The sequence below is a fragment of the Heptranchias perlo genome, chromosome 2, assembly GCF_035084215.1.
Source record: "Heptranchias perlo isolate sHepPer1 chromosome 2, sHepPer1.hap1, whole genome shotgun sequence".
Classification (NCBI taxonomy): Eukaryota; Metazoa; Chordata; class Chondrichthyes; order Hexanchiformes; family Hexanchidae; genus Heptranchias; species Heptranchias perlo.
Window position 1 is genome coordinate 85,871,871 of NC_090326.1, and position 15,294 is coordinate 85,887,164.

General features: G+C 41.3%; 1 protein-coding gene across 1 annotated transcript in view; it reads left to right on the forward strand.

Moving 5' to 3' along the window:
* dgkb (diacylglycerol kinase, beta) overlaps positions 1 to 15,294 on the forward strand; it is a 635,142-nt gene that overhangs the window by 233,081 nt on the left and 386,767 nt on the right. The window contains exon 12 of the mRNA XM_067998463.1: positions 3,229 to 3,327. Within this exon, the coding sequence (XP_067854564.1) occupies positions 3,229 to 3,327 (99 nt within the window). The remainder of the gene's footprint in view (positions 1 to 3,228; positions 3,328 to 15,294) is intronic.

Below are 15,294 nucleotides of genomic sequence, written 5' to 3' on the forward strand. Positions count from 1 at the left end.
TTCACGCTGTTCAATACATTTGAATGGGGAGCCAGACGGTGCAATGTCATTTTCGCACGGCTTATGGAGGGCTGCGCATCTCGGACAGCATCTTCCAGATTTTCATGTTTAACTGTGCATACACGCTCAATGGAAGTTGCTGTCCTATTGGCGTAATAATAACGGTGAGTGCCGTTAGCCTCACTGTTATTTTTACAGCAGAATCCAGCCGGATAAGTTTCATTGCTAAGTGTCAGCCTTGGCTCAGTGGTAGCACTCTTGCCTCCGAGTCAAAAGGTCATGGGTTCAAGTCCCACTCCAGAGACTTGAGCACATAATTTCGGTTGACACTTCAGTACAGAACTGAGGGAGTGCTGCACTGTCGGAGGTGCCATTTTTGGTTGAGACATTAAATTGAGGTCCTGCCTGACTACTCCGGTGGACGTAAAAGATTCCATGTCTCAATTGCAGGGAAGTTCTCTCCGGTATTCTGGACAACGTTTATCCCTCAACCAATATCACTAAAACAGAGTAGCTGATTCATAATTTCATTGTTGTTTGTGGGATCTTGCTGTGCACAAATTGCTGCATTTGCCTACGTAACAACAGTAACTGTACTTTAAAAGTATTTCATGTGAAGTACTTTGAGACATTCTCAGAGAAATGATAAGGCACCGTACACGTGCAAGTCTCTACGGAAACTAGGTGGCACAGTGGGTTAAACACTAATCTTCCAACTCTGAGACTAAGGTTCAAATCTAATCCAGATGATGGGATAAAATTCCCCTCTGACCATTGGTTGTAAGGGTCCTAAGTGAAATGAGTCTCAATCCAGCTCTTAGTGTGTCTGGGTCTACAGCACTAAACTGGTACTAATTGGCAGTGTCACTCCTACAGGCCTGAGGGCAGTTGGTGTGGGAAATAGAAAAAAGGTTACACTGGTGCAGTAATGGTTGATCTTCTGAAGTTGGGGCTGATAGAACTTTAGTCTGACTTGGGAACGCTTCAGGGAGTGACTGTGTGCTTAAAGTGGAAAGTGTTCCCATTTCCCAGCATTAAATTCCCTCATTTTGATGATCTTAAAAAAAGAAAAAGATGCAAGTCTGTCTTTCAAAAGTACCATCATCTCCATGAAATCCCAGATCAAGAAACTCATAAAAGAGATACCAGCATTAACAGTTGCTAAGTAGTCACTACATAATTTAGTCTGACACATCAGTGGAGTGCTGCATTATCAGATGTGCTGTCTTTCAGATGAGATGTTAAACTGAGGCTCCATCTGCCGGGTCAGGTGAATGTAAAAAAATTCTGTGGTATCAGTTCTCCTGGTGTCCTGGCCAACATTTATCTTGCCACCAACACCACTAAAAACCAATTAACTGATCATTCAACTCATTGTTGTATGTGGGTCACTGTGTGGCTCCAGCGTTTGCCTACAAAACAACAGTGACAACACTTCAAAATTAATTTTGTTGGCTGTGAAGTGCTTTGGGACATCCTGAGACTTTGAAAGGCTGCACATCAATGAAAATTTGGTCTTTTTTTTTACAAAGACCACATCCAAAAATTACTATGTTCGACCATATTGTATTTGACAATGAATAATTTGAAGTAACTCACCATTGTGCTATTTTAACATTCCACAATGCTGAATATTTAGGCTTTTAAAATGGGAAAATACAGGTGTAACTATCAGCCTTCATATGTGCCTCAGTTGTCTTGGGGAGAAATCTGAGTCATGCCATTGCATTTTTCACCACTAGGGGCATTTCATCGCTTCTTCTTAAGATTAATGTCTAACGGAAAGTGTGGCATCATATGAGATCTGTTGAAAACTGGTTACTGGTGACTATTTGTTCCATAATGCATTACTCGACCCCTAGTAAATGCAACGCTACATATCATAATATATGGTTTGACAGTTGAGAGAGGGGTTTGTGAATGAGATGATCTAGGTGTATTGTCCATAGGTGGACTGAGAAATTATGATTTAATTTGCTGTCAGAATATCTTGTCCAACCTGTGAGCCCTTCCACCCTCCCTCCCTCCCCTCCAGACTTTGTAGTTTGCAACTTTCCCTCTCAGCATCTCCTCATTGCTTTATGTTCCTACCTGAGACTCCCCATCTTACTACTTCCTTCCTTCTCCCCCGACTGTAGCTTCTTCTGAACCATCTTACTCTCCCTTCCAAGAAATCTCTTGGTCTCCACTTGTAATTTTTTGTTTGCTTTTGTCTTATTTACCTATATCTCATCTTGGAAGCTGAGGGAAGCTATCGGGGAGAATGACTCCAGTCTTCCCTAATTAGTTCCTCTCATCTACCAAGACAAGGTCAAGTACAGCATTGAACAGTTGGCTTTACCTAACAAAAGGCTTCTGGTACTCCAAGTTCTTGCCTCTTGCTGCATAAAAAATTAAATATAAAATGGGAAAACTGGTTACTCGTGACCCTATTTGTTCCATAATGCATTACTCGACCCCCTAGTAAACGCAACGCTACACATCATAATATATGGTTTGACAGTTGAGAGAGGGGATTGTGAATGAAATGATCTAGGTGTATTGTCGATAGGTGGACTGAGAAATTATGGGTAACTTCATTTTAATTAAAAGTTAATTTTGCACAGTATGTGCTCTGTCAATGTTCCTTTATTCTGCTTTAATCACCTCAATAAAATAACACATTCACTAATAAAGTCCTTGAAAAGAAAGAACAAGTAGTGTCTGTGGGAAGATGGTGACCAGACTGATCCTTTGGAGGCTTCTCTAAAGTCTGTTATAGTTACCACTTCTAGGGTGCTCCACATGCACTTCGCTGATCAGTCATTTTCTGGCCAATTAGCTGCATATCAATTTTGGGCTGTTAAGAGAAAAACCCATGAGCATCTTGAAAAATCAAGGACTACAGCCTAGAGATTGATGTTGGCAATATTAGCGGATGAGTGCTCACATGTTTGTATGATATTCCTTATGCACCATTTAAAGGTGTTAATGGCCCTGAATTTCCTTGGAGCTGCTCCCACACCACTGCCGTAACTTTGTCAGAAGTGCAGCGGAAATCTTTAAACATTTAACGGAATTTACGGCAAAGTTCTGACGGTGGAGCAAGAGTAGCTCCGAGGAAACTCCTGGTCAATGATTCTGCTAAAATAGCAAACAAGTTTCTAGGTTTATGTGTTATTTATTTTCAATTCTCAAGTAAATTGATTCCAAGCATTCAACCATCATTTGAATATGATTTTTTTACAGCTCCACAACAAGTGTGCTTCCCACATGAAGCCTGAATGTGACTGTGGACCACTGAAAGATCATATCTTACCACCGTCTTCTATTTGTCCCATCGTACTGGTAAGTCACCTGTGTTAAAAATTCCTGATGTTCCTCACATGTTCAGAAATCGGTTGGGGTTTCAAAATGTTCAAGTATGTGCAAGGTGTTAAATAACTTGGTATCTCACTATGAAAAATAATGCAAACATTTTGTAAGTCAAGCATTGAGACTCATCGATTTGCTTATGTAACAAACATTTATTGGCCTAAATTTTAACCCAAAAGAACGAGTGGGTTGGGGGCGGATGGGGTGGGGGGGGGGGGGGGCAGTAAAAAATTTTCAAATCTAATACCCAAACCCAACCCGCCTCCAACCCACCCACTTCTGGTTTTAACGGAGGCGGGTTGAGGGACAGGCGACCAACCTGCTCTTAGGAGGTGGGTCGGTCACTGAAAGCTTTCAAGGCGGGCTGCGGGCCTCCATTTTTACACTTTTTTTTTTGTTTTTAACCCCTGGGGGCCGGGAATCCCGGGCCTTCTACTTCACGTCATGGAGGCGAGAAGGCCCGAAACAGCAGGTGAGTGCCTTTATTGCACTGCTTGTGGACCCAGAGGAGCAGAAGTGCTTCCCTCAGGCCCAACAAACCTACCTGCAGTGACCTTCCCCCCCCCCCCCCGCCCCCAACATGATCTCTGACCCCGACCCCCCCCGATGACTCCTACTCCCGACCCCGACCCCCCCCCAAGACTTACCTTCTCGCATCTACATCCTTCCTCTTCTCCCGTCCGACTGACAGCCACCTGTTAATCAGGCTAGCCATTCGGGCGGGAAACCGACAAAAAAAAAGACATCCTTACGTCAATACCATACTTCCGGGTTTCCCGTCAGGAATTTCCCCCCCCCCACCCGCTTTTGCCGTCTTCCTGGCTCCATGTTAAAATTTAGGCCATTATATTCATATGCTGATGTCGCTCAATGAGTTACATGGGATGGCTGTGATTTAAAAGGAAAATTTGTGTATGCGGGAAAATTCACTGATGCTAAGCTCCCTGTGGGGAACTGTGCTTGAAGGGAGTGTGAGTTGGTTTTAGGGCTACACCACAATGGCACCAGTACTTCCTTTGAGTGTGGCTCCCTGCTGGGAGCGAGAGATTGGTGCAGACACCATATTGTCCAAACAATAGCTGAGGGCTACAAGAGAGTTGAAGGCAGTAATGCATTCTAGGTTAGCATTAAGGGGAAGTATTGTGAATTTGTGGTCCTGGCATGGAATTATGTCCACTGGGAGTGTATATTGGGAATTTGGGCACACATTCTCCATGATTGCCCTTGTATTATGCATAGAAAACACCATGGGTCATTGACTAGTATGTATGGAACTCTCATGGTGCTGCTTACTGGGCAGGGGATAATTTTCATCTTCACCACCCCCCCCAAAAAAAAAACAAATGCTGTTGCTAGGTCAGTTGTAGATTTCAAAACTGAGATTGATAGATTTTTGTTAGTTAAGGGTATTAAGGGATATGGAGCCAAGGTGGGTAGATGGAGTTAAGATATATATCAGTTATGATGTAATTGAATGACACAACAGGTTCGAGGGGCTGAATGGCCTACTGCTGTTCCTATGGATCACCTGCTCATTATAAAACCCACCTGGTTTTCATTCCATTGATTTTAAAGGGTGGGTTCTTCAACAGATGGAAAATCCATTCTGCCAGATTATTGCCCAGGTGGTGAAGACGAAAATTTACCCCAGGGAGTCAAAACGAAGTGTATTCTTCAGTTGAAGCAGGTTTAAAGGGCAGGAGATAATTGAGGCGTGGTGCACAGACATAATTCAATTGCCAATTTGAAGTCAACCAATCTGTCCTTATCTTTACATAATACTTTGATTTTATATGATAATTTATAGTTAAACAGGAAAACTTAGCACAATTTGAGAAGCAGAGAAGTGGAGTTAAGTGTGACATAGGAGTTTCTCTGCAGTACAGGCTGAGCAGCTGGGAAACACAACACTGAGGCACTACAATGCCAACACTAGTGTGGGAATGTGTTTACTGTACAAGAAGTTTATATCGGCAGTTTCTATTCTAAATGCAGACATAGGAATTTGTAATGGCAAAAATTTTCAGAAAAGTGTTACAAAACGCGACAACAGGAAGTAAAGTCTCGTCGCATGATGAGTTGGAAGATACATTGTTTTATAACAATAGGAGTTGTTATTAACAGCATGTGATGGGGAAAGTATTACAGGAAGTAATTATGATACTTATATGAAGTATGCACTTCATACAATGAATTATGTTTGGAGTACAATGACTGCTGCTGTGTAGGCAAGTGCATTAGCCATTCTAAACTGTTGGAATAAAACTGAACCAGCTGCTTGATCTTAATATTTCTCTCTTTGGCGATGGAAATTCCTCAAAACAGGAGCAGCAGCGAGAAATTTCCTGGCCTTTGTTTTTTTTTGCCTTTTGACTACTATTGATGCTGTAAGTCATGTGGAAAATGGCTAAGCCTTCTGAGTGGTTAGTCATGTGACCATGTCATTTCACATTACCAGAAAGAAAGATAATATTAAAATAGCAACAAATTTGAATTGGACTTAGTACTTGGGCGTTTTATATGTAAGCCAGCAATGATTTAAATTATTTGTTTTAGAAACCTAAGTGTGTCCGTCATGTTGCCAACACTTTGTGTGGTCCCAGAATGGTAGAAGTAAACATGTTTCCACAAATACAAGGTCACAGTGAAACATTAATGTTGCCACGTGGGTCAGCTTTCTTTTACTCACAATAAGAATCAATCTCAAAACAAAATGCACAAAGGGAGTTGTATGATGGAGAACTCTGGTGGCATCTTTCCCTTCTCTGCATGCTTATTTCTTAATTTTCTTATAATTAATTAGCTATGATTCATACAACACTATTGCCATCTTTTCATTTATATCTAGCTTGAAATATAAATTCATTGTTCAGTATTCTGTACAACATTAATGCAACATGTTGCCTTGGATTTAGTTAGGAGATAGTTCCAGCTGTTGTTTTCATTTCTATATTAGGATTTGTATTTCTATTCAGGAGGCTGATGAAATCAGAGATGACATTTTAAAAGAAAACTTATTGCAACGCTCTGTATGAAGTATCCTGTTAATCTACACTAAGCCCAAAAATAAAAAAAAAATGACAGAGAAAGAGAGAAGTGTCGTTTCTTCCAATGCAGACAAGTGAGCCTATAATAAGGGTAATTTTAATGAGCCTCTGAAATACAAAAGCATGTATGTCTTCAGGGGGAAATCATCATGACCTATAAGAGAATATATTTTTGGCTTGTAATGTTTCACTTTGAGCTGATCTTTATTTCTATTGATATCGGTGTATTGTATAAGATGTCTCTTAGTGTGAGATGTATATGTCTCGTCCATGTTGTTAAATTTAAATATAACTTTAAAATTTCATCTGTAACTTTTATCTTGATTCCTGTTGAGTTGCAAAATGAGCATTTGGCAAATTCAGATTAATTGAAAGTGCTAGTTTAATAAGATTTTCTGATCAGCTGTTTCAAAACTGCTGAGGCTTGATACACCACAATGACTGGCTATACCGCCAAGGCTAGATATATACTGCCATAGCTGGATATACTGCCAAAAGGTAGGCATACTGCTTAGGTTAGATATACTGCTATTGCGGAATTGGGGTGGGACTTCCGCTTGCCTCAAAAGTATGACCTCACTGAGGCCAATTTTCTAGCCTCGGGTACTTAAATAATTTTGGTGGGCTCTCAGGTCCCTGCTGAGGAGTCTGCCTGGAGAGGGAATGAAGGTTGATTGCGGCAGGCCTCAGATGCCTGCTGCTGTGTAGGTGGCTGGTAGCCTCTGTTGGAAAATGCCACCAAAGTCATTATACTCAATTACCCTAACTTAAATTTTCAATCCCCCCCCCCTTCTACCGCTGTAGAAGCACTGGATGTCAGGGTTCAACAGGCATCCCTGGCATTCAGTATTGCTATGGCATGGATGATAGGATGTATTTCCATCATTTGAACATAATTACAATATACCCACCATATATGGGCGGGCGTATTGTGTGTCACCCTTCACTTCTGGCCAGACACAGGAGGGCTGTACAATTAGGTGGAGAACTGGCCGAATGAGTCCTCAACTTATTTCCCACCCCCACCCACTCCAATTCCACTAAAAAATCAGCGATGGGTGGCTGGAAAATCCCAGCCATAATATTCATGGTTCTTTCTTTTCTTTTAAATTTAATAGCATATGTGTTCCATTATGCATTTCTGGGACTAATTCTCATTTTTATCATTTTTCTCTTGTTAAGATTTAAATCAGACCCCTTTAATATAGTTATACAGACTATGTCCTGTACAAGGCTATTTGAGGGGGCCTATAACATCTGGCAAATCTTCTCAAAGTTTATTGTGTAATGGAAAATGGTGTCAGGATTATTTTTCTCCAGATGCACTGTCATATTTTATGATGGTTAGACCAAACATTATCCTTTGGAGCAGTTCAGATTAGCACTTTACATTTGACACCTATCCCTACTGTGCAATATTGACTCAGTGCCACAGATGACAACATGCAGATATTATCACTATGGTAACAGCTAAAGTCGATGTGAACTATTAGCAGCTTCCTGCTTTTGTTTTCTGATTTATTATTTTAAAATTTCTTGTGTTCTTTTTTCTTTCCCTTCTTTACAATTTCTTTTTTCCTTCCATCATTTTTCTTTACATTTTCTGTGTTTTGTATATATCTCCTCACTTCTTTCTGTTTCTTAGTTGTTTCTTTCTTGATTTGACCCTCCCTTTACTACTTCACACTCCATCTGCTCTTTGTAAATGTATTGGCAGCACTGAATGAGAGTGCTCGAACCACACTGCAACTCAAGAGGCAGTTCAGGCAAGGATGGGGAATCAAAGTAACCAAAAAAAAGTGTCCAGGAAGAGTTAAGGTAGGAGCAGACAGCACAGGAAGAAAAGCAAATTCCAATTTTTTGGGAGAAATGGGAAAAAACCTAAAGAGCAGTTTATAATAATCTTAAATAACGCATTTAAATCTGCACTGCAAGATGTGTGCATTAGCACCGAGATCTTAAGAATTGTCAAGCAATTTATTTCATATTTATTAATTTTCTGCATAATAATGGTGTAAAACTCTGTAGAATAAAACAAGTATAGAAAAAGATTGATCAAATATAAAATAGGTTCATAACAATAGAAAAGAGAAGACTGAGCAGTGACCAGAAAGAGGTCTTTAACATTGTGAAGGGGTTCGATAGGGTAGACATGGAGAAAATGTTTTCACTTGTAGGGGAGTCCAAAAATAGTCACTGTTAAATCCAATAAGGAATTCAGGAGAAACTTCTTTACTCAGAGACTGGTTAGAATGTGGAACTCATTACCACATGGAGTGGTTGAGGCGAATAGCATAGATGCATTTAAGAGGAAGCTAGATAAACACATGAGGGAGAAAGGAAGGCTATGCTGATAGGGTGAGATGAGGTAAGGTGGGAGGAGGCTCATGTGGAGTATAAACACCAGCATCGACCTGTTGGGCTGAATGACTTGATTCTGTGCTGTAAAATTCTATGTAATAATGACTATAAAACTCTGACATGAATAAAATAAAATAAAGTTTACTTATAAGATTCCAGCAACTTCCAAGGTGTTTCTGTGCAAGGGGAGAGTTCTAAGATCCAGAAGCTATTTAAAAGATCTGGCCTTGAGTGATAACCTCTTCAGAAAAAGCACTAAAAGTGGAGAGGGTCGTTATTTAACATTTATGTTTTAGTTCCCATAGTTTTAAATAATGCTCATAAACCTACAAGGAGAATTTTAGTTGACAATTTTTACCTGCTGCTCCTCGGTGACATCATCTGAAAACACGACGTCAGATTCCACCTTTACGCTGATGACACCCAGCTCTATCTCACAACCACCTCCCTCGACCCCTCCACTGTCTCTCATTTGTCACATTGCTTGTCCGACATCTGAATGAGCAAAAATTTCCTCTAACTAAATATTGCGAAGACCGAAGCCATTGTCTTTGGTCCCCGCTGCAAACTCCGTTCCCTAACCACCCACTCCATCCCTCTCCCTGGCCACTGTCTGAGGCTGAACCAGACCGTGCACAACCTTGATGTCCTATTTGAGCCTGAGATGAGCTTCCAACCACATCTGCTCCATCACCAAGACCACTTACTTCCACTTCCGTAACATCGCCCATCTCCATCCCTCCTCAGCTCATCTGCTGCTGAAACCCTCACCCATGCTTTTGTTACCTCCAGACTGGACTATTCCAATGCTCTCCTGGCTGGCCTCTCATCTTCCACCCTCCATAAACTTGAGCTCATCCAAAACTCAGCTGCCTGTATCCTAACTCACACCAAGTCTCGTTCTACCATCACCCCTGTGCTCGCTGACCTACATTAGCTCCTGATCCGGGAACGCCCCGTTTTTAAAATTCTCATCCTTGTTTTCAAATCCCTCCATGGCCTCGCCCCTCCCAGTCTCTGTGACCTCCTCCAGCCCTACAACCCTCCGAGATCTCTGCGCTCCTCCAATTCTTGCCTCTTGTGCATCCCCGATTTTAATTGCTCCACCATTGGAGGCTATGCCTTCAGCTGCCTAGGCCCTAAGTTCTGGAATTCCCTCCCTAAACCTCTCTGCCTCTCAACCTCTCTCTCCTCCTTTAAGGTGCTCCTTAAAACCTACCTCTTTTTCCAAGCTTTTGATCTCAAACATACGAATATGAACATATGAATTAAGAGCAGGAGTAGGCCATTCGGCCCCTCGAGCCTGATCTGCCATTTGATAAGATCATGGCTGATCTGATTGTGACCTCAACCCTACTTTCCCGTCCACCTACTATAACCTTTGACTCCTTTGTTAATCAGGAATCTATCTAACTCAGCCTTAAAAATATTCAATGACCCTGCCTCCACCGCTCTCTGGGAAAGGGAGTTCCACAGACTTACGACCCTCTGAGAGGAATGATTTCTCCTCACCTCTGCCTTAAATGGAAGACCCCTTATTTTTAAACTGTGTCCCCTAGTTCTAGTCTCTCCCACAAGGGGAAACATCCTCTCAGCATCTACCCCTTCAAGTCCCCTCAGGATCTTATCTGTTTCAATAAGATCACCTCTCATTCTTCTAAACTCCAGTGTTCTAAACTCCCAACTTGTCCAACCTTTCCTCATAAGATAACCCTCTCATCCCAGGAATCAGTCAAGTGAACCTTCTCTGAACCGCCTCTAAAGCAATTATGTCCTTTCTTAAATAAGGAGACTAAAACTGCACCTGTCCTAATACCTCCTTATGTGGCTCGGTGTCAAATTTTGTTTGATAATCGCTCCTGTGAAGCGCTTTGGGATGTTTTACTACGTTAAAGGTACTATATAAATACAAGTTGTTGTTGTTTGTTTGTTTATGATAAGGGTTTGAAACGGTTAGTTTTTTTTCCTTTTGCATCAGTAGGGTTAGACCTAACCAAATTGGTTTGCTCAAATGTTGGAAACAGGACAAGTGTTTTGTAACATAAGAAGACAGAAATAGACAGAGACCATTTGGCCTAAGGGTATATTCATATTATAAATAACATTGGTGTGAAATGGTTTCACTTCATACTGATACTGCAATTATAGTGTAAAATACAATCTGACTCCAGAGTGAAGGTCCGACCCGTCACTTCACATTCAAGAACTAATTAGAATGGAACAAGTCTAAACTAATTTAGAACAAGTTAATTGAAAGGTACCGATCATTCATATATTGGTGTATCCAAAAGCTAAACGTGATGAAGACGAAGACATGGCATCAGAGAAATTTATTACCTGAACCATATGGACTGAGATCCCAGATTCAATTCTTGGTCTGCACTGAGTTAGTTGATCTCAGCTGGGGTGGCAGCAGAAGAATTACAATTGCTCTCAGTGCCCTGGCTCAAGGAAGGGAAAATCAACTAGGCTTCACTAACCAGTGATTATAAGTGGAATGATACCTTCCCATGAACAAATAGCCTGCCATTCACTGACCAGGCTCTCGCATGAAGAATGGCCATTTGGGTGAGTGGCCAAAGAGTGACATGTGGCTTTGCAGCTGCACCAATAGGAGAGGAAGAAGTGAGGGAAAAGGGGAGAAAATTTAGCAATAAAAACCTCCACTAAAACAAAGAAAAATGAGGTCATTTACATAGGTGAGGTGTGAAAAGGTTCAGAGATGTTTGCATATTTAATTTGGGTTAATTGTGACTGGTTGAGATGCTGTAACCTAGATAAAATAATCAGTGACATTAAACTGTATTATGACCTGAAACATGATAAATTATATAGAAATGAATAGGGAATGGAGTAGTGTTTTGGAGTTCTATGATAATGAGTAGGTTTAGGATGTAAAACATTATGATAATAAGTAGGCTTCTCTGTACATGAAACCCTAACTCCACAGAAATTACCAGGCCTTGGTACTTAATGTTACATCCATTAATGCAATAATGTTTCAATTAATTCAGGTTGACTGAATAATTGTGCATTATAAGTTGATTTCTAATGAGGGCACATTTAGTGAAAAGGTTTTGTATAGTTCTGATATCCTGTGGGTAATTATATTGTAATTATATAGTAAAAAGAAAGTAACCATTATCTGCTGGTGCTGTTAGTTGGCCTTAATTAACAATTGGAGACACCTAATCATAAATCCTAATGAGTGTGACTGGCAGTTATTCAACGACTCTTAATCACACTGGGATACATGGTGAGAACACAAGTCATGAAATGCAAGGTTTTCTTTGGAGGTAGGATATATTCTGTTGGGTTCAGCAAGCACAATTTCAAAACATGTACTTAGTCACCTTCTGAAGCTTTATCAAACCTTTGTGATGTTGTTTTGAATAAGTGCCTCTTATACACCTGTTGAAAAAAACTGTTTGCCGCTTGCCATAGTATGGCTCATGGCAGAAACGCCTTAAAATAACTAAAGATGTAAATGTAAAGTTGAATTTATATCCAATTTGCTATTTCCTTCTTTCTCTTTCACCTCATCTGAGTAGCACATAAACCAGGAAGCAAGTGCCTGAACATTAAAAAGGAGACGTGTGGTTTGGCTTTAGTCAGGGTCAATTGATGTGCCATGTGCCCTGCGTATTTAATTTGAATTTAGTCGGCAGCCAGGCCATGCCTGAACTGTTACCAACTAAAGCCTTTTAGCATTAAAATTTCAAATGAAGTGAGTATGTCAGTATTGTTAAAACCACAATGTTTTAAATCCCGTAAAATTACAATCATCCAGGTCCTAAGAATCGGATGAAAAGTGATCATGACGAGAAACAATAAAGAAGTAGCGGCAGAAATAACAGAGCAGCTTCATTAGTGAACAACAACAGGAATTAACACTTGGGTAGCGATCATCGCAAAAAAGAATATGAGAGAGGCTGCAAAACCCAGACCTAGCTGGATCTCCATCACAGTACTAGCATGATTTAGTACTCCCGTTTCAGAGCTTCACACAAATGGAACGATTATTGGGAATCTGGGCATAGAGGTCAGCACGTCCAGCATGGTTTTCCATCCATTAATATTAATGGTTAGAAAATCATATGGGGACCTCTGTGCCTGAAATCCTATCCATTCCTGTGCATGAAGCTTTGCACCATCCATTAATTCTAATGGACAGAAGATCGCAGGCTGGGAGTACACAATTTTGGTACATGTACTCTAAGCACAGTTCCAGGAGTGGACAGGTCGGAATTCTTACCCCAAATCCTAAAATTTACTTCACTGTTTCTTTCATCCCGGAACTCTTTGTGAGCAGAGGACTGGCAGTGTTTTAATCTGGAAATCTTTCTACTTTGGGATGAGACGGTCGTACCTCATCTATTTGTGAAACCCAAAAATCATTATTCTCCCCAGCCTATATCAAATGAGAGGCAGTACATCAGGGGCCAGAGTGGCACGTCACTCTTGCACCAAATACCAGTGTAACAAAGTAATAATACTTGCTACTTTATGGGTCACAGAATTTCTTGATTTCTTTCAACTTTAATTTCTTTCAGTCAAGATCATTTCCAGAATAGAGATTTCCAGTTATAGTTTGTTAGAATGTTTGATTGAATTGAATGTTCAAAGTTAAATAAAAAGATTATTGCTGTTATTTTTTTTTAAAAAAATGTCAAAAAGGGAATGAGAATGTGTAACCAGAGCTATTTTTGTGGTAACATTTGTCAGAATCTTGATTTTAAAATACATTGTTTTATTAAATCCGGTGGCCACTGCCTATGTGTCTTCCTTCTGACTGTACTTGTCCCCATCTTATTCTCATCATTGTTATCGAACTCTAGTTTGTGTAACTGATATCACAAAGATAAATACTGATGAGACAGGTCATGTCGTCCGTCCAATTCAACCATCCATAAAAGCCAACGATGTTCTTATTATAACATCTAATTGCCTCTTGAATGACTTCAGTTTTTGCCTCCAATGCACTACTCAGGAGACCATTCCAGATACTAATTATATCAGGTAATAATGACTATTGTGTTGTTGAAATAAAAACAAAAATGCTTGAAGTGCACAGCGGAACTTCAGCATCTGTAGAGAAAAGGTAGATTAGCTTTTTGGCATAGACCATTCGGAAAATTGGAAATAAATAATGCCCTAAGTGGGACTGAACAGAACAATGGAGGGGAGGGAGGGAAGAGAACAACAGGTAGGAGCCTGGGCTCTGGCCAAAGAGCAGGGGAATGGGACTAATTAGTTAGCTCTTTCAAAGAGCTGCCACTGGAACGATGGACCACATAGCCTCCTTCTAAGCTGCATGACTCTATGAGTCATGAATCAGGAATGCTGACTCCTGTCACAGACCAACAAATTTATTTTAAATTTCACAAGCTTTCGGAAGCTTCCTCCTTCCTCAAGTGAACGGTGTGGAAATGAAATTTTCGAATCCTTCGCATTTGTAAATCACAGAACAATGCCTGGTGATTACTGCCCGTTGCCAAGGCAATCACAGTGAGCAGACAGAGAGGTGTCACCTAAAAGGCCACCGAATATACAAACCCCCCAAAAAAAGAGAGAGAGAGAGAGAAGGAAGACAGTCAATGACCCCTTATATTAAAAACAGATAACATTTGTTCGCTGGTGGGGTTACGCATAGTGTGACATGAACCCAAGATCCCGGTTGAGGCCGTCCTCATGGGTGCGGAACTTGGCTATCAATTTCTGCTCGACGATTTTGCGTTGTCGTGTGTCTCGAAGGCCGCCTTGGAGTATGCTTACCCGAAGGTCGGTGGCTGAATGTCCATGACTGCTGAAGTGTTCCCCGACAGGGAGAGAACTCTCCTGTTTGGCGATTGTTGCGCGGTGTCCGTTCATCTGTTGTCGCAGCGTCTGCATGGTCTCGCCAATGTACCATGCTCTGGGGCATCCTTTCCTGCAACGTATGAGGTAGACAACGTTGGCCGAGTCACAGGAGTATGAACCGTGCACCTGGTGGGTGGTGTCCTCTCGTGTGATGGTGGTATCTGTGTCGATGATCTGGCATGTCTTGCAGAGGTTACCGTGGCAGGGTTGTGTGGTGTCGTGGATGCTGTTCTCCTGAAAGCTGGGTAATTTGCTGCAAACGATGGTTTGTTTGAGGTTGGGTGGCTGTTTAAAGGCGAGTAGTGGAGGTGTGGGGATGGCCATAGCGAGGTGTTCGTCATCATTGATGACATGTTGAAGGCTGCGGAGAACATGACGTAGTTTCTCCGCTCCGGGGAAGTATTGGACGACGAAGGGTACTCTGTTGGTTGCGTCCCGTGTTAGTCTTCTGAGGAGGTCTACGCGATTTTTCGCTGTGGCCCGTCGGAACTGTCGATCGGGTCATTGACTGCCTTCCTTCTCTCTCTCTTTTTTTGGGGGGTTTGTATATTCGGTGGCCTTTTAGGTGACACCTCTCTGTCTGCTCACTGTGATTGCCTTGGCAACGGGCAGTAATCACCAGGCATTGTTCTGTGATTTACAAATGCGAAGGATTCGAAAATTTCATTTCCAC